General features: G+C 36.5%; 5 protein-coding genes across 13 annotated transcripts; all 5 read left to right on the forward strand.

Annotated features, from left to right (window-relative positions):
* The first annotated feature begins 572 nt into the window (after nt 1-572).
* On the forward strand, nt 573-6,838 carry LOC129295673 (uncharacterized). Its single transcript, XM_054934213.1, has 20 exons — nt 573-1,421; nt 1,648-1,845; nt 2,052-2,156; nt 2,270-2,332; nt 2,443-2,598; nt 3,299-3,373; nt 4,053-4,159; nt 4,278-4,395; nt 4,486-4,552; nt 4,628-4,728; nt 4,843-4,899; nt 4,993-5,160; nt 5,233-5,325; nt 5,459-5,553; nt 5,636-5,702; nt 5,799-5,865; nt 5,942-6,072; nt 6,223-6,314; nt 6,438-6,504; nt 6,592-6,838. The coding sequence occupies exons 1-20, from the start codon at nt 651-653 to the stop codon at nt 6,676-6,678; spliced, it is 2,685 nt and encodes an 894-aa protein (XP_054790188.1). The 5' UTR covers nt 573-650; the 3' UTR covers nt 6,679-6,838.
* Nucleotides 6,839-11,473: 4,635 nt separating this feature from the next.
* On the forward strand, nt 11,474-16,874 carry LOC129295681 (importin subunit beta-3-like). Of its 7 annotated transcripts, none has more exons than XM_054934220.1 (7): nt 11,474-12,524; nt 12,627-12,824; nt 12,936-13,040; nt 13,129-13,215; nt 13,315-13,473; nt 15,952-16,026; nt 16,547-16,874. In XM_054934220.1, the coding sequence occupies exons 1-7, from the start codon at nt 12,180-12,182 to the stop codon at nt 16,679-16,681; spliced, it is 1,104 nt and encodes a 367-aa protein (XP_054790195.1). In that variant the 5' UTR covers nt 11,474-12,179; the 3' UTR covers nt 16,682-16,874. The 7 variants fall into 7 exon arrangements, with proteins under 7 accessions (XP_054790195.1, XP_054790196.1, XP_054790198.1 ...); XM_054934221.1 differs by having other exon boundaries at nt 16,559-16,874; XM_054934223.1 differs by having other exon boundaries at nt 13,153-13,215.
* Nucleotides 16,875-17,561: 687 nt separating this feature from the next.
* LOC129295682 (uncharacterized) lies at nt 17,562-19,724 on the forward strand. 3 transcript variants are annotated; one of them, XM_054934227.1, is made up of 8 exons: nt 17,563-17,685; nt 17,823-17,915; nt 18,213-18,279; nt 18,384-18,450; nt 18,544-18,674; nt 19,083-19,174; nt 19,305-19,371; nt 19,461-19,724. In XM_054934227.1, exons 2-8 carry the CDS (start codon nt 17,878-17,880, stop codon nt 19,545-19,547), a joined length of 549 nt encoding a protein of 182 aa, XP_054790202.1. In that variant the 5' UTR covers nt 17,563-17,685; nt 17,823-17,877; the 3' UTR covers nt 19,548-19,724. The 3 variants fall into 3 exon arrangements, with proteins under 3 accessions (XP_054790203.1, XP_054790202.1, XP_054790204.1); XM_054934228.1 differs by having other exon boundaries at nt 17,562-17,915; XM_054934229.1 differs by lacking the exon at nt 19,461-19,724 and having other exon boundaries at nt 18,544-18,639; nt 19,305-19,338.
* A 378-nt stretch (nt 19,725-20,102) lies between these two features.
* On the forward strand, nt 20,103-23,349 carry LOC129295677 (uncharacterized). Its single transcript, XM_054934216.1, has 3 exons — nt 20,103-20,495; nt 22,000-22,237; nt 22,886-23,349. The coding sequence occupies exons 1-3, from the start codon at nt 20,181-20,183 to the stop codon at nt 23,032-23,034; spliced, it is 702 nt and encodes a 233-aa protein (XP_054790191.1). The 5' UTR covers nt 20,103-20,180; the 3' UTR covers nt 23,035-23,349.
* Nucleotides 23,350-26,724: 3,375 nt separating this feature from the next.
* On the forward strand, nt 26,725-27,190 carry LOC129295674 (VQ motif-containing protein 29-like). The gene has a single exon (XM_054934214.1). The coding sequence runs from the start codon at nt 26,750-26,752 to the stop codon at nt 27,182-27,184; it is 435 nt and encodes a 144-aa protein (XP_054790189.1). The 5' UTR covers nt 26,725-26,749; the 3' UTR covers nt 27,185-27,190.
* Nucleotides 27,191-27,204: the final 14 nt, after the last annotated feature.

Genomic DNA, 27,204 nt, shown 5'->3' on the forward strand with positions numbered 1-27,204 from the left:
AGTCAGAGGAAGTCTCACAAGAAACAGAGTCAGGGGAAGTCAATTTATTCAGAAAAAAGTACCAGCGTAGACACGGGAAAGATATATATGAAGTGCCAGATGAGGTTCCTCCTGAGTCGAGTAAAGAAGCCAAGAGAAGGCGCAACTTGGTCCAAGATCATCAAGAACTCAGTAAAGCTGAGAAAGATGAGCTCCAATCCGCGGCCGTTGAGCTTTTCCTTTCCAATAATCCGATGCGCTTTCTATCTCTCGTCTGCGACTTCGCTAGCTCGTCCGTTTTTCATCAGAACCCACAATCACAAGTTAAGGCCCTCTGGAATTTCTTTGCCCATCAATACCCAAATGCTTTATCTCTCATGCTCGCTCGCCTCCTCAACTCGCGTCTTCCCTCTAATACCGTAATGTACACCGTTGATCTGCTTCACCTCACTATAAATCGAATTCACGGTCAAGATCGGTTTATAATTGATAAACGTGTCCTTTTCCATCTCAAACCCCTGCTTCTTAACGTTATTCAGAACCACGAATCAATACCGAACCTGCTTAATTTATCTGAAATAGCTGCCAGGATATTTGAAATCGACAGGTGGCACGAACTTCTTGACTATCTTTTACACGCCCTTGACACGAACTTCGAAACGAGGCAAGAAATGGCACTCAGAGTGCTATCGACTTTGCCCGAGTCGAGGGAAGAGTGTCTCGGGGCATACAAATTTTGGTGGGCCAACCATAAGTCGCTTAACGTTAGATTCGGCGAGCTATTTGATTCCCCCAATCTCAACATCCAGGCTCTGACATTCGATTCCTCTATTAAATTGGTACGCCTGCTGCACCGGTGGAGGTTTTACAGCGAAATCGACGTCCTATTACCAAAGATGGTTTCCTTCCTGCGAGCAATTCACGTCGACGGTCAAACCCGTATTGTGGAACCAAGAATAATGGATTTGGTGGAATTGGCCAGTTATTACACGGACCCTTTTTTGACGCAACTTGATGTTGTCTTGGACTGCATGTTCCGAATTGCGGTGACTGCAGATGACAACACTTTTCTCACGTTGCAGGCGATTAAAATTATTAAGATGGTCGATGACCAGGCTGTGGACCAGGTTTCAGAGTTTCTTGTTAAACTTTCTGAGGAGGCTAAACGCAGTATTTTCAAGAATTGCGTGCGCTTGCTGGTTTGTATTGCAGACGTTCCTGCTTGGTATGATGTGGACATGACTTCGAGTGAATATATGGGGATCTCAGAGAAGTACAGCCTAGGAAAGTTCTTACTTTTCCGGCTCTGCTGGGATTCACACGAAGACATGCTACTTTCCTTTGGAATTGAGTTGATACCACAGTATTTGAATTCTGAAGATTGGCAGACACGTCATGCAGGATTGGTTGCCTTTGCTGAAACTGGAAGCGCATGTAGCCCCGTAATCTAATCTTTTCCCTGCGATCGTTTTAACTTTGAAGAGTTATTATAGTTTAAGAAAGTCGCAATTCCTTTAGCTCCTAAAGATCTATATGCATTGCATATTTTAGCTTTCTGATCAATAAATTTAGGAATATATGTTTAACTATTTCCTTTATTTTTGTCTTCTTATCGTCTCTCCATCTCTCTCTAATCACTTTCTATATTTCTCTACGGCTGCCACGCAGGCGATGATACGTGACCATGCTGAGAGAGTGCTAGAGATTTCGCTGACTGATCCCCACCCCCGCGTTCTGTGGGCTGCCATTGAAGTAATTAGATGTTTAACTACAGACTCTGATCAAGAGCATGTCCGATATCTAAATAACTTCGTCCCTAGACTAGTCACCATAATTAGATCAGCTTCCATTTATCCACGTATTCAGGTATAAACAGACACCAACAGGAGTTTGCTATCTTTGCACCCAAATTAATATTACCTGTATCCTTAAGATCGAATTTCCGTGTGAGATTAAGTATTATATCCTCGTTCTTAGAATTTCCTACGTACAGATCTGCATTACATAGCTACAATAGTCGCTAACTTGCCTATACATCAATGTGTGTGTGTGTGTGTGTGTGTAATCTGCAGTTGCATGCTGCTACAGTAGTTCGTCGCTTGATTAACAATTGCGGCGATGAAGAAGTGAAGTCATTCGCGGAATGTTTGGAGCCTGAATTGCTAAAATTTGTTAAGGTATAGATGACTAGGCATGGGTATTTTTGGGAAATCATTGGCTACATCAAATATATATATATATATATTTTCTCTAGTATTCACAGTTTTATGTAAATAACCTCTTTATGCAGCAAGGCGGGGTGTTCCGTGAAGAAGCTATTGAAACACTGAAATTATTGGCAGCATCATTTCCGGTATATCAGGACATACACCTCAGGCTCAAATGGCGTCGAACCATGATGATGAATCGATGTGGGTTTTATTTATCCCATAAAACTTCAATGCGTCAATTTGTTGGGTGCAGGTCATTTTTCGAAGGCACTATCAGGAAACAATGGATTCGCTGAGAGACCTTGTGTCTCAATCCTTGTTTGGGGCACAATCTATGGAATACTTGAGTTATATTCTCTCCGGAATTCTCTCGGACGAGTCTCTTTTTGTTTTAAATGATTCTCAAGAGGTAATCAATAATAATTCTTAGCGTTAAGGGAAGAAGCGAGCGTTGATCTATAAAAAATCTTCTGTATTCAATAATATATACTTGCATTTTCACTCCTAATTATAAAATACTTTCCAACATTTTTTTTATGCAAAAAAGAAGAAGAAGAAAGAAGAAGAAGAAGAAGAGAGAATCACGTGACATACACATAATTTAATTTAATGGCTTTGATTAGGGGTAAATTCAAAACGTTGTTGATTGTTCTTGAAAAAAACTAAAACCGCTAAAATAATTGTTACTAACAACTTTTATAAATGTGTGGTTAAAGTGTATTTAATTAAGGAGGGATAAAAATAAAAGTAAATATTGATAAAAGGAAAATGATTTCAATATAGATTTATGTCTTTTTACATTACCATCTCTCTTCTGTCTGCATGTCATTTCTCTCCTTTTATCTAAATATATTTAAAAACACATAATTGTGTACACTTGACTGATTATTTTCTTCTTTCTATTATAATGTTGCTTTAGCAAAGTTGCTTGTTTCAAAAATGATTATGGGCAGTCAAGGATGAAAATTAGATAAATATATTTTTTCTAGTTATAATTTTAATGAACCCCGTGTGTTTGGTCACTTAGCTTGGAAATCTGAGTTAAATGTTGTTTATCTACTTTGATTTTAGTTTGGCTTCTAATGTATATGACTTGTACGCCTTTGAAGGTTTTCCTCATTTTGACTCGAATTGCAAATAATTGGAATGGTACCGACAGCAGAGCAAAAATTGACGTCTTAAAGGTATATTCTGTTTCTCCTCTCGACCCAGTAAATAAAGAGGTCATTTTTATGTATTTCAAAATATCATTCCATTTTTTTTTACCTCAATCGGTATTTTGTGAATCTAAAACTTGGTTTAAATCCAGAGAAAAGTGAAAAAAAAAAGAATGAAAAGAAAATTAGAAGGAAAAGTTTGTTAAAAATAATAAAAAAATTTATTATTCTTGAAAGCTCTTCCTTATAGTTTTCCTTTCTTATTTTTTTCTCCACCAAGACTAAGAGACGCTGAAATTAAAAATATTATTTTTCATTTGACGAAATTCATAGTAGGATGGCTTTGCTTAGAAATGATCAACTAACTCCTCGGTGATCATTATCTGCTTCATTAAATTCTTTCTAAAACAATACTTGCATCAAAAACAGTTGAATGATATTGCTTGTATGCTTGGATATTTGTATTCACAAATACTAAAATATTCATGTTAACATTCTTCCTAGCAATATATTTAATATAATGAATAATTGGTTATTCTCTCATTAAAATATATAATTAATCAAAAGATAATTTCGTTAAGAACAAATAAAAGCCAGGAAGAGCAGTTCTCACAACATATAGCTAGATTTTTGTTTTATTTTCAATAGCTCAGGCTATAACTAGTCCAATGATTTCTTCCTTACATGTATTATCAACGCGATGCAGGCATTGTCTCAATTGTGCAAACTAAAGCAGCTGGAAGCTGACAAATTTCTTAACATGATCATGCCAATGTTGATTCAGACCCTTGAAAATACTAATCCCTATACCATGTTTGGCTTCTAATCTTCCCTTCAGCTCTACGTGAATTCTTTTTTTCAACATTGTTGCCGTCTAGCTACTTTGAGCATAGCGGCCACCATCATTCATAACAATATATCTGTTTTGTAGGGCGCTGACCACCGATCAGCAAAGTACGACTTGCCCTGAGCTAAGACTTTTGGCTTGTGATTTACTGTCAAAGCTTGCTGTTCGATTCGAGGACGAATTTGAACCTTGGGCGTCCAGCGTAATACATGCTTATATACATAGCTTTGATTTCGATAAATATAGAGATTGAGACTTTTTCCTGTGACTGATTACGACTTCCAATGATTAGGTCGCTCGTCTTTTGACCCGCCTGTTCAGCAGTACTGACCCTGATGCTAAAATCGTATCTGTTGAAGGTATTTTCTGATTCCATCATAATAATATTATTTAAAATATTGGGTTGCTAAGCTTCCCTTAATTTCTGTTTCTAGTCCTTCCAAACATATTGCTTCCTTGCCATAATTGGAAAGAAGGTCGTCATAGATTTTTGTTTAACTTCAGTGTACGAGCTCTGGTCGAAGCTTTACAAGAGGTATTTGGTTGTGGTCGTTAAGATTATTAAAACATTCATTGGTCTCTGTTTCAACCCGCACTGTCGTTGCCCAATTTCTTTCACTGAACCAGTGCAAGGTTCAATTTACTGCAGGAAATCGACAAAGTGAATCGTACAGTAATGTTAAAAAGCCTCAATGCATGCATTGTGGTAAGTGGAAACGTCCGTTGAAATCACAAATATCTATGAAGATATTCTTGGCTTATATTCTTCTATTACGGATATCACAATGTGCTCGTGCAGATCTGTGGAACAGTTTTAGATGTAGACCTAATAAGGACGATTGCGGATCAGATATACCATGTACTCTCTCAGAAGTCACTTGCCAATATTGAAACAGAAGAGGGAGAAGAAACATCGTCTGTTGCAATCGCATGTGATAAACGGGAACTGGAAGACGAGATAATTCAAGTCTGTGTAAAAATTCTTTTTTCTGTTGGCCTAATAATGTTTCAATATTGAACATATTGTTTTCGGTTGAAGGGTTCAAACTGCTTAGTGACAATGATATCTACATTGGAATATGCGTTCTTAACTCATGTTGACAGGCTTCTGCCAGCTGTTGAAGCGCTATGGGTCAGTCCCACACTCATCTTGCTACTATTCTCTGTATGATCATGCTATAAAGTACTTGTTGCATAAATATAATGACTACTAATATTCTCAACTTACACATATGAAGCATCATTATTTCTTCATCATCTTGCAGCAGAGTCGTGATAATTACTACTCAGATAGAGTGAAAGCAGTGGCAATCTCGATTTTTAACTTGATTTTGAAGGACTACCCAGATAAATTGCAGAGGTTTAACTTGTCATACATCAGAATTCAATTACGAGCCTTTAGTGCTCACGACTCATTCGTCTATGTTATACTCGATGATCAGGTATCGGGATACATATGCTCTGGTCGTCATGGACGCTTGTTACTCAGAAAGTCCTCAGCTTCGCCGGGTATTTATTTCTGCAAAATGTTCCAGCTGCTCTGGTTCTGTTGTCACTTATAAGCTTTTCTACATTTCTCATGGGGCAATGTAACTAATTATATAGGAAGCTGCACGTGGGATTGGTTTGTGTGCTACTCGTTGTGAAGTTATATCCAACTTCGATGCCCCCGGTAGCCTCCTTACACTCTTACAAATACAGAAAGGATGTAATAGCTAAGTAAACTTGTTTGATTGAATTTTGTGCAGTGGCTGTCGACAGCCTATGTTATGTAATAGAGTGCGGAACTGAATCGGAGAGTGTAATGACACATGATGCCGCTGTTTCAGCTTTGGGAAAAATATGTGAGTTCTGGCGTGACACTATCGACGGGTCTCATGTACGTAACATTTTTCTTTCAATCTAACGTGCTCTTGTATTTACTTTTGAATATACGTGTTGCATGTATAGATAGCTCTGGCGCGGCCTTTTTCCCCTGTATTATTTAATTTTGTCATAATATATGCTATATTTTGTTTCTGCTAAGCAGGTGGTTCAAGTCTGGCTAAACTTCTTGCCGTTGAGGAACGACTTCAAAGAAGCCCGGTATGCACACCAACTACTCTGTCAAATGTTAGAAAGGTACCGAAGTTCTCTCTCTGGTTTTTTTTTTTTGGCCCCCATTTTTCGAGTCCCATCCATTATCTTCGAAAGTAAGTTGGAAACTACTCTATATATTGTCGATCATCTTCTATTTCGTTTTAGGGCTGATCAGGATCTCTTGGGGCTTAACAACGAGAACCTTGGTCAGGCTACTCAAATTCTAGAAGAAGTAATGATTTCATGTTAAACTCCATTCTCTCTTTGCTTCGAATTCCAATAGATTTTGATTTATTTGGGTAAATTTCTTTCCTCGCAGATTTTATCACAAAGTGACGATCTTGCAACTGAGGAAACGACATGCCGGATCATTTCTTTGCTGAGCCAATTTGGGGCTTTGTCATGATCGTTTATTGAACTGCAAACCAAACACTATTTTCAGCTGCTATTCGCGACTGTCTATGAGAGAGGGATTAAGAGAAGAGTGATCTTCTCAACGTGCATAGATTAACATTATGTTATTGTAAAAATGAATAAGACACTAGTTGGGTAGTTGTCATTGATTTTCTCTTCGTCAGTTGGGTCATTTTACATTGAGGCCGAATTTCTCAAACAACGTTAGAAATATATTCAGAGAAGTTGAAATTCCCCGAAACCCGGCCAGTCTAATTAAGTTACTCTATATTACATCAACTTATCATATGTGAGTTTTAATTAACTCATCTAAGCATTTAATTTCAATAGAAATATAATTTAAAAGCAGACCAAAAACTTTAACGAAATAAATAACACTTCCATCAACCTCTATAAATCCTGTGCAAATCAAAAGGTAAAAATGCAATTCGATCCATGGCGCAACAATTCTGATCAACACAAACATCCCTCCTGCCCTCAAACGTTTAAGAGATTTTTAAACCACCATGATGCAACCAGAGCTGCCTCTCAAGAAGACGGGGAAAGGCCAATATTCTAGAACATTTTTATTCAGTATACAATCAAAACTGAACAGAACTGAGAACTCTAGTTATATCGAGAGTCTTAAAACAATATAATAATAATAATTTAAATTCAAATCTTAGATATAATTTAAATTTTAAAAAAATGCTAGTAGGATATCTTAATATCTTATTTTATTGAAAATAATCTAATATCATGGTAAAATAAAGTAATAACTGATCATGATAGATAAGTATCCTTATTCAAGTATATCCTTAACTCACACTAAACCACAAACAACACTTGAAAAACACCAGAAACATTCCTACTCATGATTTGGAAACTCATTAAACCTTCAATCTTGAAGGTTTGTCAGGATAATGAAATATAGACTGTCCAAATTTTTTATCTAGATGATCTAAATTTAAATTTTATATTTATATTTATTAAAATAAAATATTATGAAAATTATAAAAAAATTATACAAATCTATTCCTCTTCATGACTAATTTAACGTAAGATATTTTGATAATTTTTATAAATTTGCTATCTAGATTTATTTTGGATAGTTCAGATTTAAAATTTTTTAAATTCTAATAATTTTAAAAAATAATTTTTAAAAATTGCCCATCAAAGAATTCTCTTTATTTTTAATATTTTATTTATCAGAATAAAAATTATAAAAAATTTTAATATTAAATATGAACTAAAATACATTTAAGTAGTCAAATTATAAAACTTACAAAAAAAGAAATATTAAAATAGTTCACCTAAATTAAATATGTATTGTTTAGGTTGATGATAAATATATTTATTAAAAAATTTATAAACATATATTTTAATAATATAAATATAAATATAAAAAATTTAGGCCATCTAAATCAAACACATTGAAAAGGGACCCATGTCATGTGGCTTCAATGTGTGGGGCCCATCTAATGTTTTTTTTTTTAGTGAAATAGAGACAAGCAAAAGCTTGAAAAGAAAAACTATAAGAGAAGCTCCTAATCACAAAATCCAACTAAAAACTTAAACTCAACTTGGAATTTGTCCTTAAGGTATTGATCCAAGCAGCAGTAGGAATTGTTGGAATCATCAAGATCCCATTGTAAGCATCATGACCAATTCTTGCCAAAAAATCAGCACATGTGATGTTTTCCTTTCTAGTATAATGAAGATCAGCTTCCCAATTTGTATAGAGTAAGTCACAAATTCCATTAAGCTCACTTCGCAATGGATGATCGACTAGATAATCTCTCTTCAATTGGTTCAGTGCCTCAAATGAATTGAAGTAAATCTGAATCTTGGTAAGACCGAGCTATTTAGACACAAAGAGTCCTAGATTGCACTAAGTTCTACTTCAATCATAGTGAATAAACCTAAAGCCTATTGAAAACCTATGATCCAATCCCCTACAAAATTCTATAGTGCCCCCCACATGATGCTTGATGATCCCTAAGGACAAATCCATCAACATCTATGTGAATGACATTTGTTAGCGGAGCTGTCCAACTTGATTCTTGTTTATGCAATCCATAAAAAATCTTGTGTCGAAGTTCATTCCTAATAGTGCTTTCCATGAGAAGACGGAGGCATTGATGATAGATCTCATTTGTACGTGTAATTTGGCCCTAAAAAATAAATCTGCATCTTGAACTCCATAGAGTCCAACACACTAGAATAAAAACTCTCATCCACAACCACATTCCAAATCTTCCTTTTCCTAGTCATACTTCAAGTTCCAGCTTAGCCAAACCTATAAATTTCCATTGAAAAAACTTGAAAGATTGTTAATTTTTAAAATAAGTGACCACACTGATTTGGCACTCTCACAACCTTTCAAGATATGGATAACATTTTCCTTACTATTATACTCAAAATGGCAACTCAGTGTTTGAAATTTCTCTCTTTACTCTAAGTGAGTTTGTAACTAATCCTTGGTGGGAAACTTGTCACATAAAAAGTTTGACCTTTTCAGGAATATTTCACTTCCATAATTTCTCCCATAAAGGCTAGTTCCTAACCTCTTCACTGTGAGTTAGGAAATTATAGGCACTGTGAATAGAAAAAATTTCATCCATTGCTGGTCTCCACCTCAAGGTGTCATCTTCAATAGAAGAAGGTGGTTTAGTTGACCTTAAGAGAGAGATATTCTCTGAGAAAAAAGGTCGCTTCATCCTGCATAGTTCCATTGTCCACTAGGTAGAATGTGGTCCTAAAATTTATCATGTGAGTTAAAAGTGCAAGATTTAATTACATAAGACACAAGAGGCTGGTCAAGTGGTATCCACAAATCTCACTAAAAACTAGTAGATGCATCATTATTCACTTTCTTCCCAAGTCTTTTCAGAAAGGAGTCCCAAATAATAGCAATAGAATGCCAAGTTAAAGATGCATAGGCATACTTTCCAATAGCTAGAATGCTGCCACTTACGCAACCATATTCAACCTTGAGACATTTGACCGATAATGCCTCAAGTTTGGTCACCAAAAAACCCCGTCATAGTTTTAACATGAAGGCTTCATTCTGACATCTCAGCTTTTTTATACTTAGCCCTCCCTCATTCTTACTTTTGGTAATCTATTCCCAGGAGATTAAATGCATTTTTTTAGACTCCTCATCATAAGTCCACAAAAAGTTCCTTCCTATTTTCTTGACTACATCAAGTACTCCTTTGGGAATATGAACCGATTGCATCTGATAGCTAGGTAACGCAGATAAGACTACTTTGATCAGGACTATTTTGCCTGCTTGATTTAGGAACTTGCTCTTCCAAAGAGAAAGGCATTTCTTGACCTTCTAGATTATTGGATTGAAAGTGTTCTTTGTAATGCTGGAGTGGAAGATAGGCACACCTAAATATTTTCCAAGATCGGCTAATAAACCAATCCCCGATATCTGACTAAGCTCTTGCCTTCCAGCAAAATGAACATTTCTAGAGCAAGATATTTTAGACTTATCCAGGTCAATCATGTGCTCTGAAATAAAGCAGAAACTTTTGCATAATATTTTTCATGACCTCCATTTGTTCAGTCGAAGCTTTAGCAGAAAGAAAGAGATCACATAGACGGAACATTGTGTTGACATTGCGATATTTTAATTTCCAAATGTTAGAGGGAACATTGTGTCATTAAAAACTTAAGGATGTCACTTGTGCCTTTTTAAAGCTTTCAAGATAGAATCGCACTTCATCAACCCGATTTTGAATGAACAGATCTCCTAGAGAGAGATGCATGAATGAATTTACTGATGATTTATTTTACTATGTAGAAAACTAGGTTAGTAAAAATAGTGGCACAAATTTTACTTTTCAATAAACAAAAAAATGTTGAAGCGTTTTCCACCTCTTTCAAAATCATTTAAATACGACATGTAGTTGTGCAATCATAAAAGATTTGAAAACTCTATATTAATATTTTTTTTTCGTTGAAAATAAACCTTAAATCTTAGATCCCACGGCGTAGTTATATATACCTGGTTGATTACCCTCTCACTGCGCAGCAAGTTCAAAATGCCAGAAATATTATGGACCGGTTGGAGTTGGACAGTAAGTGTATTATCATTCATAGCCACCTTGACCTATAGGAATGAACGAAGCCAAGCCCACGGTCCATCCTAAATGGGAAAAATGGGAAAGGCTAGAGAGAAATGCTGATGTCACTAACAGTCGTAACGGAATTTGAGTCAGTATGTGCATGAGATTTCAAGCCAAACATCTTAAACCCAATATTCAAAATCTTCCCCCCTGCCTTCCTTCTTCCTTTCTCACCCTCCAACTCACAGAACTTCCCGACAATGCCATCCAATTCTGGTATTGAACGTTCCTCACGGCCTCCGTCACCACCACCGCCTCCTCCACGTCGTGTGAATCGTCGACGCAAACAAGTACCAGAGTCAGAGGAAGTCCCACCAGAATCAGAGTCAGAGGATGTCAAGTTATTCAGAAAAAAGCACCAGCGTAGACACGGGAAAGATATATATGAAGTGCCAGATGAGGTTCCTCCTGAGTCGAGTAAAGAAGCCAAGAGAAGGCACAAATTGGTCCAAGATCATCAAGAACTCAGTAAAGCTGAGAAAGATGAGCTCCATTCCGCGGCCGTTGAGCTTTTCCTTTCCAATAACCCGAAGCGCTTCCTATCTCTCGTCTGCGACTTCGCTAACTCCACCGTTATAAATCAGAACGCACCATCACAAGTTAAGGCTCTCTGGGAGTTCCTTGCCCGTCGATATCCAAATGCTTTATCTCTCATGCTCGCTCGCCTCCTCAACTCGCGTCTTCCCTCTGGTGTTGGAATCTTCACCGTTGATCTGCTCCACCATGCTCTAAATAAGATTCACGGCCAAGATCGGTTTATAATTGATAAACGCGTCCTTTTCCATCTCAAACCCCTGCTTCTTAACGCTATCCACAACCACGAATCATTACCTTACCTTCTGAATTTATCTGAAATAGCCGCCAGGATATTTGAAATCGAGAGGTGGGGTGAACTTCTTGACTATCTTTTACACGCCCTTAACACGAACTTCGAAACAAGGCAAGAAATGGCACTCAGGGTGTTATCGACTTTGCCCGAGTCGAGGGAAGAGTGTCTCGGGGCATACATATTTTGGTGGGCCAACCATAAGTCGCTTAACGTTAGATTCGGCGAGCTATTTGATTCCCCCAATCTCAACATCCAGGCTCTGACATTCGATGCCTCCGTTAAATTGGTACGCCTGCTGCACCGATGGAGGTTTTACAGCGAAATCGATGTCCTATTACCAAAGATGATTTCCTTCCTGCGAGCATTTCACTTGGACGGTCGAACCCATATCGTGGAACCAAGAATAATGGATTTGGTGGAATTGGCTAGATATCATACGGACCGTTTTTTGATGCAACTTGATGTTGTCTTGGACTGCATGTTCCGAATTGCCGTGACTGCAGATGGCAACATTTTTCTCACGTTCCAAGCGATTAAAATATTAAGATGCTCGATGAACAGGCTTTGAGGCGAGTTTCAGAGTTTCTTGTTGAACTTTCTGCGGAGGCTAGATGCAGTATTTTCCAGAATTGCGTGCGCTTGCTGCTTTGTATCGCAGATGTTCCTGCTTGGTATGATGTAGAGAGTACATCGAGTGGATATATGGGGATCTCAGAGAAGTATCGCCTAGGAAAGTTCTTATTGTTCCGGGTCTGCTGGCATTCACCCGAAGACATACCACTTTCCATTGGATTTGAGATGGTACCACAGTATTTGATTTCTGAAAATTGGCAGGTTCGTCACGCAGGACTGATTGTCTTCGCTGCAACTGTAAGCGCATGTGGCCGGCCCGTAATCTCATCTTTTCCCTGTTTTCGCAAATTTTTTGTCTTCTTATCGTCCCTCCATCTTCTCTGTAATCATTTTCTTAATTTCTCCATGGCTGCCATGTAGGAAATGATATGTGACCATGCTGAGAGGGTGCTAGAGATCTCGCTGACTGATGCCCACCCTCGCGTTCTTTGGGCTGCGATTGATGCAATTATATGTCTAACTTCAGACTCCGATCAAAAGCATGTCCGATATCTAAATAAGTTCGTCCCGAGACTAGTCGCCATAATTAGATCAGCTTCAATTTATCCCCGTTTGCAGGTATAAACAGACACCAAGTGGAGCTTGCCATCTTTGCATGCATTCATAACATACCTACACTATGTAGTAACTAACTTGTTTTTAGGTGTGAATTTATACATATGGTCTCAGTTGCATGCTGTTATAGTAACTGGTCGCTTGATTAAATATTGCGGCGATGAAGAAGTGAAGTCGTTCTCGGAAGATCTGGTGCCTGAATTGCTAAAATTTCTAAAGGTATATATACGTGTGTGAGAACTACGCATAATGGATATTTATGGGAACTTGGCCCCATCAAATATATTTTTTTCTGGAATATTCACAGTTTTATGCAAATAACCACCTGCAGCGAGGAGGGAAGTTCCGGGAAGAAGCTACGGAAACTCTGAGACCATTGGCAGTATCATTTTCGGTATATGTATATATAGCTCAAAGTCAAATTGTGGAAGCCTCATGTTGGTGATTACTTATCAAATAAAACTTGAAATGCGTATTGTATTGTGGGGTGCAGGTTGTTTTACGCAAGTACTATCAGGAGACAGTAGATTCCTTGAAACCGCTTATATCTCAATTATTGCTTGGGGCAAAATCCATAGAATCCTTGAGTTATATTTTCTCAGCGTTTCTCTGGGACCACTCTGCTCTGTCTCTTTTAAAAAATGCTGGAGAGGTAACCACTACTATCATTTTTTTTTGGTACAACATACTAATAATGTTTTTTAATTAACGTAATCATTAATAATTCTTAGTGATAAGAAGAGCACTTATTTAAATCTTTTGTATTCAATAATAAATATTACATTTTCACTCCTAAATATAAAATTTTCATTGCTTTTTTGCGAGTTGCTATACAAAATATTTGAAGCATTTATGATAATTTTGGAAAAGATAAAATTATTAAATTAATTTTAGCCACTTTTCTTAATCCATGTGATTCAATTAAAATCGTGTTATAAATTAAATAGGACTCCTTTTTTTTTTTTTAACCGTCATCTTGTAAATAGGGTTGAAAATGGATTCAATATATATTTATATTCCTTATATTACCACTTCATATTTATTGGACAGAGGATCACTGTTGGAGAATATACTTGCTATTTCAATAACAGATAATTATTGGATTCAAGAATTATAGTAACTCCCCGTGGCTTTCGATTGAAAAAAAAAAAAAAGGTTGATATGATTAGCGAAGTAAAAAAGACAAAGTATGTCGTCATTTCTTCTTTTATATGAAGATCTTTAAATTTTTGAATTATTGTTGCATTAATGATTTACTTGAGGTCATTAATGCTAAATTATTTGTAGTTAATTAATGATTAGATACATTTAACTGATTACTTGCTTTCTTGCCATGAATTTACATTAGTAAAGTTGCAAGGTACAACAATCACTAAAAAAAATTGACTTTCAGTAATGATTTATTGAAAAGTTGTCGCTGAAAGTTTTCAACGACAACAAAAAGTTGCTGTGAGAGTTCTTGTTATTGATTTTATTTACGGCGATAATAAAAGTCACCACTGAAAGTTAAGAATTAACAGCAACAAATGTCACCACAGAAAAAAAATTTTATTGTTGTAGAAAGATAGTTGTTACTGAAAATTGAGAATTAATGATAACAAAAATTGCCACAGAAACCACACATCAATAGCGACTAAATTGTCGCCGCTGAATGTTAAGTAAATGTTGTCGCAAAAACTATCAATTAATAGTGACTTTTTTGTCGCTGTTGAAAAATAATGTTGGTTTAACCACCACATGTTGTCACCTCACCCCTCCACATGTCGCTACATCACTACTCCACGTCGTGCCACATCACTCCTACATGTGGTGCCACGTTGCCCTCCATGTGTCACCCCAACCTCACACCCTGTGGCGCCATGTCACCCCATCTAATGCCACATATCATCATGTCGCCAATTTATATTTTCATTTCACAAGTTACCTCTTTCAAGATTTAAAATCATGACCTTTTCCTTTTGTATTCCACTATTTTGCCCCTAAGCTGAAATAAACCTGTAATTTATTACTGCATAATTAAATATATATATATATATTATATTATACAAACACACACGTACACTCATTAAATACTAATAGCAAATATTATAAAATCTCATTACTATCATTAAATACTTCAATTTAATTCTTTTAATTTATTCAAATTGTAAATTATATTATTTATTTTGTCTAAAGTAAACTATAAATATAATTGATACAATATCATTTGTATTATTTATTTTAATGTTCATATTTATAATTATAATATAAAAATATCTAAAAATTAATAGTAAATAGTAAAAATATATATGATTATACATTAGTTCATAACTATTTATTTTTTTAGCTAGTTTTATTTAAAATTTTATTTTTACTTTTAATTAACAATAACTCTTAAGTAATGTAATTGGGTTGTTTTTATATTACACTTTACTTTTTTAATTATTTTTCATTTTTAAATTATAATTTTATAAGAAAATTATATACTATATTATCTATTTTTTTATATTTATGTTGCGAGATAGCATCAAACAAAAAAAATCATATAGCATCACATACATAAATATATTTCATATATTGTAAAAATTAAAAGTGAAATTTTAAAATAGCTCATTTTTTTTCTTTTCATCTTTCTCTTTCCCATCATTAGCTATCAAATTGGGAACATCTAAATTGATATCAAGCTCTAAAGTTACTAGTATTAAATGTAAAATTTGGATTAAAAAAATTATAATATATTTTAAAATATGTTGATAATCAGCAGCGATCGCCGCTAAAACTTAAAACTTCGATGGTAACATACACTTGTCGTCACTAAAAGTTTGATAATTAGCGGCAATTATATATTGTTGCCACAAAAAGTTTCCCTTTCAACAGTGACAATTTTTGTCGTCACAAATTATTTATTTTTAATGGCAGCTTTTTACAGTCACCGTTAAAAGTCACTACCAAAAGTTATTTATTTTTGTAGTGAATGATTGGGCCATAAAGGATGAAAAAAAATATTGTTTTTTTTTCTAGTTATACGATTCTATTGCACCAAATATATAGTAACTTATTAGTTATTAGCTTAGAAATCTGAGTTGAATTTTGTTTATGTATTTTGATTTTACTTTGGCATCTAATATATATGACTTGTAACGCTTTCAAGGTTTTTCTAGTTGTGTTTCGAATTGCAAATAATTGGACGGATACCGACCGGAGATTAAAAATTCACATCTTGAAGGTATATTCTGTTTTTCCTAACCATCCCAGTAAACAAAAGGTCATTTTCATGAACATCAATATATCGCGTCCTCTATTTAATTACATTTTCTAAAAAAAAAAAAAGAAGCCAAAACAGCTTTGTTGAATCTGTAAGACACCAAAATTAGAAATATTTTTCTTTTGAATCGACGAATTTCATAATAGGACGACCATGCTTAAAAATAACCAACTCCTTGTTGGTCATTATTGCGTTATTAAATTCTGTCTAAAAAATACTTGCAGCAATACCATTTAATTAAATAATTGTTTGCATGCCTAAATGTTCGCAAGCATATTTAATATAATGATAATTCTCTTAAAAGATATAAAATATATAATTAATCAAAAGATAAAATTTTATGAGAAAAAAATAAAAGCCAAGAAGAGCATTGGACAACACAGCTAGTATTTTTATTTTATTTGCTTTAGCTTATGCTATAAATAGTTTAATATGATTTGTTCCTTTGGGCTTGGTTAAGAAGTTAGTTAACACGTTGCAGGCATTGTCCCAGTTGTGCAGACTACCGCGGCTGGAAGCTGACAAATTTCTTAATGAGATCATGCCTTTGTTGATTCCGACTCTTGAAGATATTGATCCCTACATGTTTGGCTTCAAATATTCCCTTCAGCTCTAAGCAGATCCTTAATTTTTTTTTTCTTTTTATCATTGTTGCCGTCAGCTTTAGGCATATGTAAAAGGTTGGCAGGCACCAGCATTCCTAACAATATATTGATGTTTTGTAGAAGTTGACCATTACTAAGAAAATTCCGACTTGCCCTCAGCTGAAGCTTTTGGCCATTGATTTAATTTCAAAGTTTGCTGTTCGATTCCAGGAACAATTTGAACCTTGGGCTTCCAGGGTAATTGGTTTGGTTTGCAGCTATATACGCAGACATAGAAAGACATTTCCCTGCGACTAATTACGACTTCCAATGATTAGGTTTCTCCTATTTTGACCCGCTTTCTCAGTAGTAGTGTCGACGACGACCTTGATGCTAAAATGGCATCTGTTAAGGGTATTTATGATTTCATCGTAATAAATAACATTATTTGAAACGCTGAGTTGTGTATTTAATTAAGTATAAGCTTCCCTTAATTTCTGTTTCTAGCCCTTCCAAGCGTGCTGCTCTCGTGCGAACATAGAAAAGAGTCACAAAGAGCTTTGATTAACTTCACTGTTCGAGCTCTGGTCAAAGCCTTGGAAGAGGTATTTGGTCATCGTCGTCGTTAAAATTATTGCATCATTCGTTGGTCTCTATATATATCAACCCACACTGCTGCACAATTTCTTTAGCTGAACTACTTTGAGTTTCAAACCACTGCAGGAAATCGAAAGATCGAAGGGTATAGTGATGATAAAAAGCCTCAATGCATGCATTGCGGTGCGTGGGAACGTCCACTGAAATCACAACACACATGCTTGAGCTTATATTTCTATATATAAGGAATATATAACACACTGTGCTTGCGCAGATATCTGGATCAGTTTTTAGTGTGGAGGTAATCAAGCAGATTGCTGATCACATATACCAAGTACTCTCTCAGGAGTCATTTGCCGATCTACAAAATGAAGCTGGAGGAGGAGCATCGGCTCCTGACGCGAGGGATAAACTGGAACAAGAGGAGGAATTAGTTCAAGTGAGTAAAATTACTAATCTTTCAATGTCGAACATATTGTTTTCTGCGTATGTATTGTTCATATGAGCGGCTGGATTTTCCTTTATATGCTTATCGAGAGAGAGCAATAAGTTGTAGTTTTATGTTTTCGGTTCAAGGGTGCAAACTGCTTTGTGACAATGATCAATACATTGAAGTCTGCGTTCTTAACTCATGTTGACGAGCTTCTTCCAGCAGTTGAAGCGCTGTGGGTTAGTCTCGCTCATCTTGCAATTCTTCTCGGAATGATCCTGCTATAAATATTTATGGTCACCTTACATATATGAAGCTTTGATTATTTAATTTCTCCACCGTTTATTTGATTCAACTCTTCCCGCGGGGTCGTGACAATGACTACCCAGATAGAGTGAAAATAGTGGCAATCTCAATTTTTAACTTGATTTTGAAGGACTACCCAGATATATTGCAAAGGTTTAAGCTGTAGTATATCTGAATTCAAGTATAAGCCTTTAATATTCATGACTCATTCGTCTATGTTATTCGACCAGGTATCGTGACACATATGCTCAAGTCGTCATACACGCTTGTTACTCAGAAAGTCCCCAGCTTCAAAGGGTATTTGTATTCTGCAAAATGTGCCAGCTCTAATCTTAACTTTGTCACTTATATACTGACCGAACTTTTCTGCATTATTTCTGTTCGGGTAATGTAACTTAAAGGAAGCTGCGCGTGGAATCGGTTTGTGTGCTACGCGTAGAGGACTTGTATCCAACTTTGATGCACCCGGTAACCGCCTTTCACTCTTACCTGCAGGACAGAAGGGAAGTAATACCTGAGTAAATATTGAACATGTATGAGTGGTGAATTTAATTTGTGCAGCGGCTATCGACAGCCTATATTATGTAATAGAAAGCGGAACTGAATCGGAGAGGACAATGACATATGATGCCGTTGTTTCAGCTTTGGGCAAAATATGTGAGTTCTGGCGTGATACCATTGACGGCCATCATGTGCGTATCATTTTTCTAGTCTTTTTCCAAATACTGCTATATATATTGCCTGGGTCTTGAACGTAAATACCAACTAATCTTTGCATGTGCTTTGCTTGTTTTAATTGGGATATCTTGTGACACCGCATATACAAAGCAGCTTCTTTCATATCGGTGCTGGCTTGCTCTGAAGTCCATTTTTGGTGCATGAGAGACTCTAATTAACATAATAAGTAGAATACTTGATCATTATCTTTCAATCTTTCTATTTTGGTGTTGAAGTTATACTTATGGTGCCTATACATACATATATACATGCATCTGTATGTGTGTATCTTCGTGAGATAGTTGAAATACATGCTAGCTCTGGCACGCCTTTTATTCCTGTATTATAATCATAGCGTTCTATATTTCATTACTGATAAGCAGGTGGTTCCAGCCTGGCTAAACTTCTTACCATTGAGGAACGACTTCAAAGAAGCCCAGTATGCACACCAACTACTCTGTCAAATGTTAGAAAGGTACCAAACTTCTCTGTTACTTTCTTTTTTCCTTTCCTTTTTGATTCACCTTATCTTCAAATTATTTTGGATCAAGCATGAGTGAAGGTCCACAATAAGTTAAAAACTATCATCATCTATTTCATTTCAGGGCTGATCAGGATCTTTTGGGGCTTAACAACGAGAATCTCCATCAGGTTATACAAATTTTAAAGGAGGTAAGATGATTTGAAGTTAAAGTCCATTCTCTCCATGCTTCTCACTCCGATCCATTTTGATTTATTTGGGTAAAATTTTTTCCTTACAGATTTTATCACGAAGTGACCATCTAGCGACCGAGGAAACGACATGCCAGATCGTTTGTTTGCTAAACCAATTGGGGGCCATGCCATGATTGTTTATTGAACTTCACACCAAACGTACACTATTTTTAGGCAACACCACTATGGGCTTCTGTCAATGAGAAGGAAGAAAAAATTGATCTTCACAAAGTGTGCAGATTAACATTTTGTTATTTTACAAACGAATATGACAGTAATTGAGTAGTTGTCATTGATGTTCTTTTCATCGATCAAATGGGCCAATTTTTTCAACTAGTTTTAGAAATATTTTCAGATAAATTTACTTTTGTTCAGGGATTAATTTACATGCACGGTTAATTGAATTTAATTTTTTTCAATTTTTTAATGTAACCTGCATCAAGATCAGATGACAATTAAATTAATCATCAGATCAAATTAACTAAAAAAGAATAAATTGAGACGTTGAATGGACGGGAACATTGGAGAAATTTTCGTCTCCACGCAACCAGAGTATGAGCCACGTGGATGCAGAGCTGTCACGTCACGTGCCGACGTGTTTCCTACTCGTTGTGCTGTCGATGTACATAAAATAATAATCAAAACCGCCCATATTAAAGCACGGGACCCACAACCCCTTCTTTCTTTTCCTCTCTTGCCAAAATTCCTCGCAAGCCAGAAATCACGACTGAACTGAGCTGAAGTTCCAATACCATCACACACTGAGAATGGCGGAGAAGCGGAATGGAATCTATGGGGACGTAGCTGGAGAAGACACAGACGAGAGCTTCAACAGGACCTCCGGTGGCCCCCACATGCGGGAGAGGGAGAGGGAGAGGGAGACCTTGTATGGGGTTCTTCACCGTCTGATCACCTCGATTATTTTCCCTGAACCGGATAACGCGGCACCCTTGCTGAACCGGATCAAGATCTCCGTCTCCAAAAACGCCCCTCTAATCCCCGAAGCTAGTAAAAATACTGGGCGCGATGTTCTTCTCTGGACACGTCGTGGTAGTCCTCTCCGAGCTCTCCTTGTCATCTCCGTAAGTTTTTGGTAGCATTCATGTGTCTGTTCTGGTGCCGGCTGTAAATTACAAGTTTTAAAGATTAAAATTCATCACTGAGTGGAAGATTTAGAGTTCAATCATATCTATTTTTTATCTGCTTTCTTCTTTTGGGAAATTGGAGAGTATTTTCCTTTGTTTGATTTGATTCATTCTTTTCACGAGCGAAGCCTCTGATTTGTAGTAGCGTCCGTGCACAAATTACGCATAAAGGGACTGCCTATTCTGCCGGTATAGTAATACCTGCATGTAAGAAAGGCAGGAGTGGTTTTCCCCCTCCTCAAATAAAAAAATTATCCAATATTTTGAGATTATGACAAGTTGAAAAGTTTATGAGGATTACAACCATCTGACAGGAGAAGAGGTATCTTCTATTCATACACCTAATCCAACATATTTTCAGCTCTTGTCAATTTTTCATGAAATAGCTGTTTAACGGATCATTTAAGAGGTTTGAAATTGTTTATCACTCTGCTGTTCAGTTATATGACGATTATAATTGGGATAGGTGGATATGTGAGGAAAAATGTCCATCGCGAATATGCTCTGCCTTCCCTTTTTCCAAGCTTCCTCAATGAAGTTAAAGAGATGGGAATACAATTTTTCTGTTTTAATTTCAGTATTTTATTTTGGTAGCCGACATCACTTAATTGAAAAGCTTCCTGTTGTTGTTATTTAGTTTTTTATTTCGACTTGCTTTTTGATAATACTAAATTATTCTCTTTTTTAAAAATGATATATTCTGGATCCTTTTTGTTAGTCATATATATTGATCTTATTTGTTTTTATACATGATAAGCTTCTTAAAATTTCATCGGATGTACTTATGCTGGGGCATTTTTATGGTATCTTCTCTAAACATTTATAAGAAGGTTGGCAGAAGAATAGCATATTGGAGACAACGTATTTTTGCTCATTGGCATTACAGGATATAGGACAGCATCTACTTAATTTCGGTCAATTTCTTCTTTTGCAAATTAAGGGTTTTGATACTTCTGAATAAGCAGAAAGTCTTGTTTGACGTTGAACTAAGAAATAGTTATAGTTATAACACATATTGTGCCAGTAAGATAATGAGAAGAATGCTGCTATAGGGCTTCAAGGGCATTTGTTCAAATTCAAGGTAGGAATCAATGGCACTGAAAACACGGTAGATTGTTATTACTTATCACCTAATGCGTGTTTAAGTGGGAAAAGAAGATTAATGTTTTGGTCTGTGTAAAGTTTGAGTGGTTGTTTTGGGTATCATAATGCTTATCAGGAATTCCTCCTGTAGTCATAATGCTTATGAGGAATTATTTTCTCTACCTGTCTAAAAGAGGAAAAGAAAAGAAGATGTGGCTTTTTTTCTCTCCCAGCTCCAAAAGAATTGCGGACAGCACATTTTTCCTCCTGTGCAATCACCATATGAAGAACATGGAGCATGATAACTTTCTTTTTGTTGATTTTGATCGGCATGTTTTGTTTTCCCAAATTGCTGCAGGTTGGAACAATTACTTGTGTTGCTCTGACTGGACTACTTGTCTTTGCACTTTTCTTTCTGGCTGCAACCGTAAATGCCATTGTCATCTCGCTTCTCATGTCCTTGGCAGCAGCAGGAGGATTCTTGGCACTTTTCTTTGCTTTTGTAACGGCTATATATATTGGAGCATTATCAGTAGCCATATTTACTATTTCCGCCGTTACATTTTGGACAATTGTGGCTATTCTGATAACCACAGGTAACAAATTGTTTGACCACCTTGTACTCTTCATTGGCCAGATCTTGTATTTGGTTTATCTTATTTGCTATCCCATGATTATGGAGGTTTTTACCAGATGCTGGACTGTAAAACGTAGTTGCTTCAATCGTGTCAAAGGCATATGTTTCTTGGACAAGATGTGGCTCTAATTAGGATTCTAAACAACAATTAACATTTTAGTTTCAACTGAACTGAATAATTGAAGGTGTTGATTTTATTTTGAATTAGGCAGGCACTGTCAAATTAAACCAAGCTAATTTGTTATCCTATTCTACCTAGTTAGTAAGATTTTTATTTGATCCCATCATGTACCTAAATGATGAGAGGTATGTTACACCTACTGGACTCATGATGAGTTTTTGTAATAAAATGTGTTGATATCAGCTGATTTGTATGCGGATAGACTTACCAGCCAAGACATTTGCCATAGACCTGATTACCTGTTCAGAGTCTTTCCTTTAGATCTCTTGACAAAATATTTAGACTATCTTTCTGGAGATGTTTGGACCATTCTGAATTGCAACATATCTTCTCCCTTTCATGTTCAGCAACAAATTGCTTTAATTTGCTTTCGTTTTCATTTAATAACATTGTAATGTTACTTGGACATGGAAACAAATGAGTCAGGCTGGATTGGATTCTTTTGGACTATTTGGTTGGCGACTAAAAAGAGCTTTGGATTTGCTAAACACTCGTTGAGTGTGACTGGCTCTGCAATATCAACTTACACTGCTGCAAAGCATGGCCGCCGCCTAGTGCGCAAAGATTCAGACTAGAAGCAAGAGACTACATAAAGCAGGTTATGCGCACATGTTAGTTACAGCGCGGAGATCTTTCTTGCATGTTATATTTGGGTGTGAATTCGATGCCTATTATCACTTTGTTCTGTACTAATGACGATGCAGTAGAATAAAACAATTCAGGCTGTATGTATTGTATTGCGAGCGCAAAGTTTGAGTATAAACAGTGGGGCCTTTATTGTATAGTCTTGTACAGCAGATAGGAGATTGGACATAAGTGGTAACTGTTGTAAAGATATGTATTGTAGTATTTATTGCATCAATCAGAGCTCCTTCTTTGGTGTCAACAAAGGATGCATGTTAATCTTCTCTGGAATGACAGTGCGTAAGGATCAAAGTGTGTGAGCTGGTTTTTCTAGCCTTAGTTTTACTGATTAGAGCAGGTAATTCCGGTTAGTTTGACTTTAGTATCCTACCATTTTAAAAAGCCCCTGTAAGTAAGCATTGTCTTAACTTTTTTAGTCAGTTCAAGTTGGTTCATTGAACTTGGTCAAAATTACTAATTCTATATACATATAGAGCGGAAAATTCTGGTGGTTAGTTTATTCGGGTTGGGCTTAATTTGGGCCAATTTATTTATGTCGAGCTTAACGTATCCTATCCTGTTAAAAAAAATTCATATAGCCAAATTTGGTTTTAATTTTTTTTGGACAGATTTGGATTGGGATATTGGATTTGATCTAAATTATCGGTTCTATTACTGATATTAATTTTCCAAAAGAGGAATGACAAAAGAATACTACTAACATGAGAGAATTCGTGCGTGCATGTTCATACATATTTGGGAGGATATGGAAAGGACCCCTCGTTTTGTCCATGGTAGGTAAGTAAAGGGCTCCGCCCACAAAGCCGCCGTGTCTTCCCTTCATATTTACCCTATCACAGTGATCATGTCCCTTGGACTCCCAACGGTATAACCCTCTAAATGTTTTCTCTTCTGTTATATTTCCTTCTGTCTTTGTCGTAAATCATTTCTAATCACTTCAATAAAATCAAGAAGAGGTAATTAACTTGTTAATTTTGTCTAAATTTTTTTGACTTCACCCATATATTTTCTTACTTGAACTTTACCAATATTTAAGAGCAAAAAGAAACCCTATATTAGACTTCAAGCCTCTTCCCACAAAATTGTAATAGGAGTAATACCTTTTTTTCACCTGAATATAGGAGTAATGCTTGAAAAAAATAATTAATTAAAGACCCGCTTAGTATACGTATATGGGATCATCAAACTCATTCTAAATGGCATCGAAGGGATCATATGATGGACAAAGTCGACTGTGAAGTACTTTCAAGCCTGGACAAATTTTTTCATGAAATATTTTTGGGAAAAACTACTGAAAATTTATGAAATTTATTTTGACTCCTTCTTGGACGTTAGTGACCTTAACTTTCAGATTAACGTAATATATTTTTTCAAATTCACATGTGTAGATTTTCGTTTTAATTTGGTAGAAAACAACGGCCAGCAGTTCAATTAGTGCAAAAACATTGACTAGTAATGATTAAGCTGGCTGGAACGAGCAGTCGGACAAGGTGGTCACTTCTTTACAATTTGCATCCTCCCTACTATCCATGCGCGTGAAAAACGAAGTTGTCTAGAAATCACGAAACGTTATTTGGTTTCACACCGCAGAGATGACCGCAAAAATGCAAGGGTCTGATTCCATCATTGATTGCAATAATCAGAACATGAGAAGACAAATGAATTAATTTTACTACTATGTAAATAAGCCAAAATCATTTCCACAAGAAAGCGAAGTGACATACAGCTATGGACAATAATTGGCGTGGTTTGATGGCCTCAGAGAGAGGCAGAAACAAAGTCATCAGTAAGTGTGGTAGACAGATTTCACTGAAAACCGACTGTCCCCATCAGCGTAGACGGGAGGGTCAATAACTCATGATCCATTCTTGAAACCATCTCCAGTGAAACAAAACCCATGAAATGAAGGAGTTCAGTTTAATTCAATTATGCATGTTTGGTAAGAACGAAAGTATTTTTTAAGAAAATGAAAAACAACTATATTTTATTTCTAGAAAATACTTGTTGTTTACTAAACATTACCTTAATTACTCAAATTTGACAGCATTCCTGCTCTAATCCACTGCCCAGGAGTTCATTCATATGAATGAAAGGGATAATGGGACCCAGATTATTTACGTGACAAAGATCAATAGACATCAGCACTGGGAGCTTCCGTAACATGTCAAATTCTAGATGAATAGCTGGCCTGCATGTGATCGAATGTGTTTGCCCAGCAAATGAGGCATTAATTGCACGCTTTTTTTTTTAAAAAAAAAAAACACACCACACACACACACACGAATCTGCAAGTGTTGATACTGCTTGGTCCCGCAATTTTGCGTATATGAATGTGAGATCATTACAAGACCACGAGATCCCAATATGGCTTACTATTAATTAATATTGAAATTTGAAAGCAGTAGCATTACCATTTGCTGCATGTATCTTGGGTTCCAAGTCATGATGGTTCGTGCCATGGTTGGGTCAGTGTGGATCTGAAACGACCATTCCAAATCAGACACAGCTTGTCTCCGCTCTGCACTGAGGCAATACGACACCGTTTGTCACCCCTCCCCTTTAAATTATTTGGAGATCGGCCTTCCACTTCCTAACGAAGTAGTAGGCTTTGCACCATACATATTCCATATTAGTAATAACACTAGTACACTACTACTTGAACTGAATTTTATATCGTCAACGTGTTGTCTAAAATCATCTGTGTGCGCGAGTGGGTATTAAAAATTCATCGCCATAATCCATGAGCGTTTCCAGAAAATGTTAAAAGCATGGATGACACCATTCATTATATGTATATATATCCTTAGATTATTAATAACCAATATTTCAGTCAAACATTTTTAAAACAATCAAATTGAAGAGTGAATTTTAAAATGAAAATAAGTTACGCCTTTTGATTGGATGGACTTGGAATTTGAAGGTACAAATTAATTGACAAACGTCCATGCAAATTCACAAAAATGGAAAATACCCTAAAAAGCCACGCGGTTTATGAGGTCAAGCACATACAAAGGGTCAATCGGTGGCGTGGGATCAATGTATTCTGAGTAGCTGCCTAATAATCTTGGCCAACAAAAAAAATTAGTTGCCTCATAATAATAATAATAATTTTATCTTCAAATCCCCTTCGACCAAACAGGACAGTGGCGGCTAATGTTTAATGATGACGTAGAGTCGATCCCATACAACAATCAATTTGACACTACACACTTTTGTTACTACATAAACTCATCAATGGCGAGACATAAATGTTGACACGGCCAATAAAAACAAGCTCACAGCAATATTTTAATATGGAAAAGCTCATCCCGCTAACTGCATTTTTGACCGCGCGCACACATTCCTTCATTCTCATACGTCACCACGTACACCCGCCGACGGTCAGGACAAAACCCACGTTTGAATTTCTTCGTTCTGTCATTCATTCCCCAACCCGGCTGCCTCCCAATCATCAAGTCGTTGTCTCTAATTGAAAACCCAAATCAACATGCCTTAATCGTTGCTCCTTTAATGCATCGCAAAACTTGTATATATACGTAGTCATCTTTCGCAAGCCAGACAGCCAGCAGCAAGCTTAATTATTACTAAGCATTATCACATCGTCACCTATACGCCAGAACATTCCATACCCAGAAAAATTGCAGGATGATGCAAGAGTATTCCAGTTCCCATGGTTCATCCGTCACAGACGAAGCGAGGGATGTGAAACATGGTTCCTGGCTCCATTCTGTGAGGAAGCCAATATCGAAGCCGTGTAAGAAGGCTCCGGTGGCACCGATGCCTCCGACTCCAATCAAAGTGTACAAGGTCGATCCTATGAACTTCCGGGATCTTGTTCAACAGCTTACCGGTGCACCCGAGTTCAAGCCTCACCATCTTCAAAGCGTTGCACCGCCTACACCTATGCCTGTTTCTTCCTTCGTTGAATCTTCGAGCAGAGACATTAAAACAGTGACCTCTTCAAATTTCAATTGGCCTCCCCAAGCGCCTGTGTCTAACCTCTACCTGCAGGACTTGGAAGCTGAAGCAATGGGAATAGGGTTGAAATATCAAGATATTTCGGGTACGCCCTGGAATTGAATCTGTATGCACTTCTCATT

The sequence above is a fragment of the Prosopis cineraria genome, unplaced genomic scaffold, assembly GCF_029017545.1.
Source record: "Prosopis cineraria cultivar Desert tree isolate PC_DT_omini unplaced genomic scaffold, ASM2901754v1 PC165, whole genome shotgun sequence".
Classification (NCBI taxonomy): Eukaryota; Viridiplantae; Streptophyta; class Magnoliopsida; order Fabales; family Fabaceae; genus Prosopis; species Prosopis cineraria.

Coding starts and splice junctions, on each gene's coding strand:
- LOC129295673 (XM_054934213.1), top strand. CDS start 651: ATGGCACTCAGAGTGCTATCGACTTTGCCCGAGTCGAGGGAAGAGTGT. Junction 2,333..2,442: donor TATTGGCAGCATCATTTCCG/GTATATCAGGAC, acceptor TGTTGGGTGCAG/GTCATTTTTCGAAGGCACTA. Junction 3,374..4,052: donor CAAAAATTGACGTCTTAAAG/GTATATTCTGTT, acceptor AACGCGATGCAG/GCATTGTCTCAATTGTGCAA.
- LOC129295674 (XM_054934214.1), top strand. CDS start 26,750: ATGATGCAAGAGTATTCCAGTTCCCATGGTTCATCCGTCACAGACGAA.
- LOC129295681 (XM_054934220.1), top strand. CDS start 12,180: ATGCTCGATGAACAGGCTTTGAGGCGAGTTTCAGAGTTTCTTGTTGAA. Junction 12,825..12,935: donor CAATTTATCCCCGTTTGCAG/GTATAAACAGAC, acceptor ATATGGTCTCAG/TTGCATGCTGTTATAGTAAC. Junction 13,216..13,314: donor CATTGGCAGTATCATTTTCG/GTATATGTATAT, acceptor TGTGGGGTGCAG/GTTGTTTTACGCAAGTACTA.
- LOC129295677 (XM_054934216.1), top strand. CDS start 20,181: ATGGCGGAGAAGCGGAATGGAATCTATGGGGACGTAGCTGGAGAAGAC. Junction 20,496..21,999: donor GAGCTCTCCTTGTCATCTCC/GTAAGTTTTTGG, acceptor AAATTGCTGCAG/GTTGGAACAATTACTTGTGT. Junction 22,238..22,885: donor GGCTATTCTGATAACCACAG/GTAACAAATTGT, acceptor CAAATGAGTCAG/GCTGGATTGGATTCTTTTGG.
- LOC129295682 (XM_054934228.1), top strand. CDS start 17,878: ATGTTGACGAGCTTCTTCCAGCAGTTGAAGCGCTGTGG. Junction 18,280..18,383: donor AAAGTCCCCAGCTTCAAAGG/GTATTTGTATTC, acceptor TGTAACTTAAAG/GAAGCTGCGCGTGGAATCGG. Junction 18,675..19,082: donor ATACCATTGACGGCCATCAT/GTGCGTATCATT, acceptor ACTGATAAGCAG/GTGGTTCCAGCCTGGCTAAA.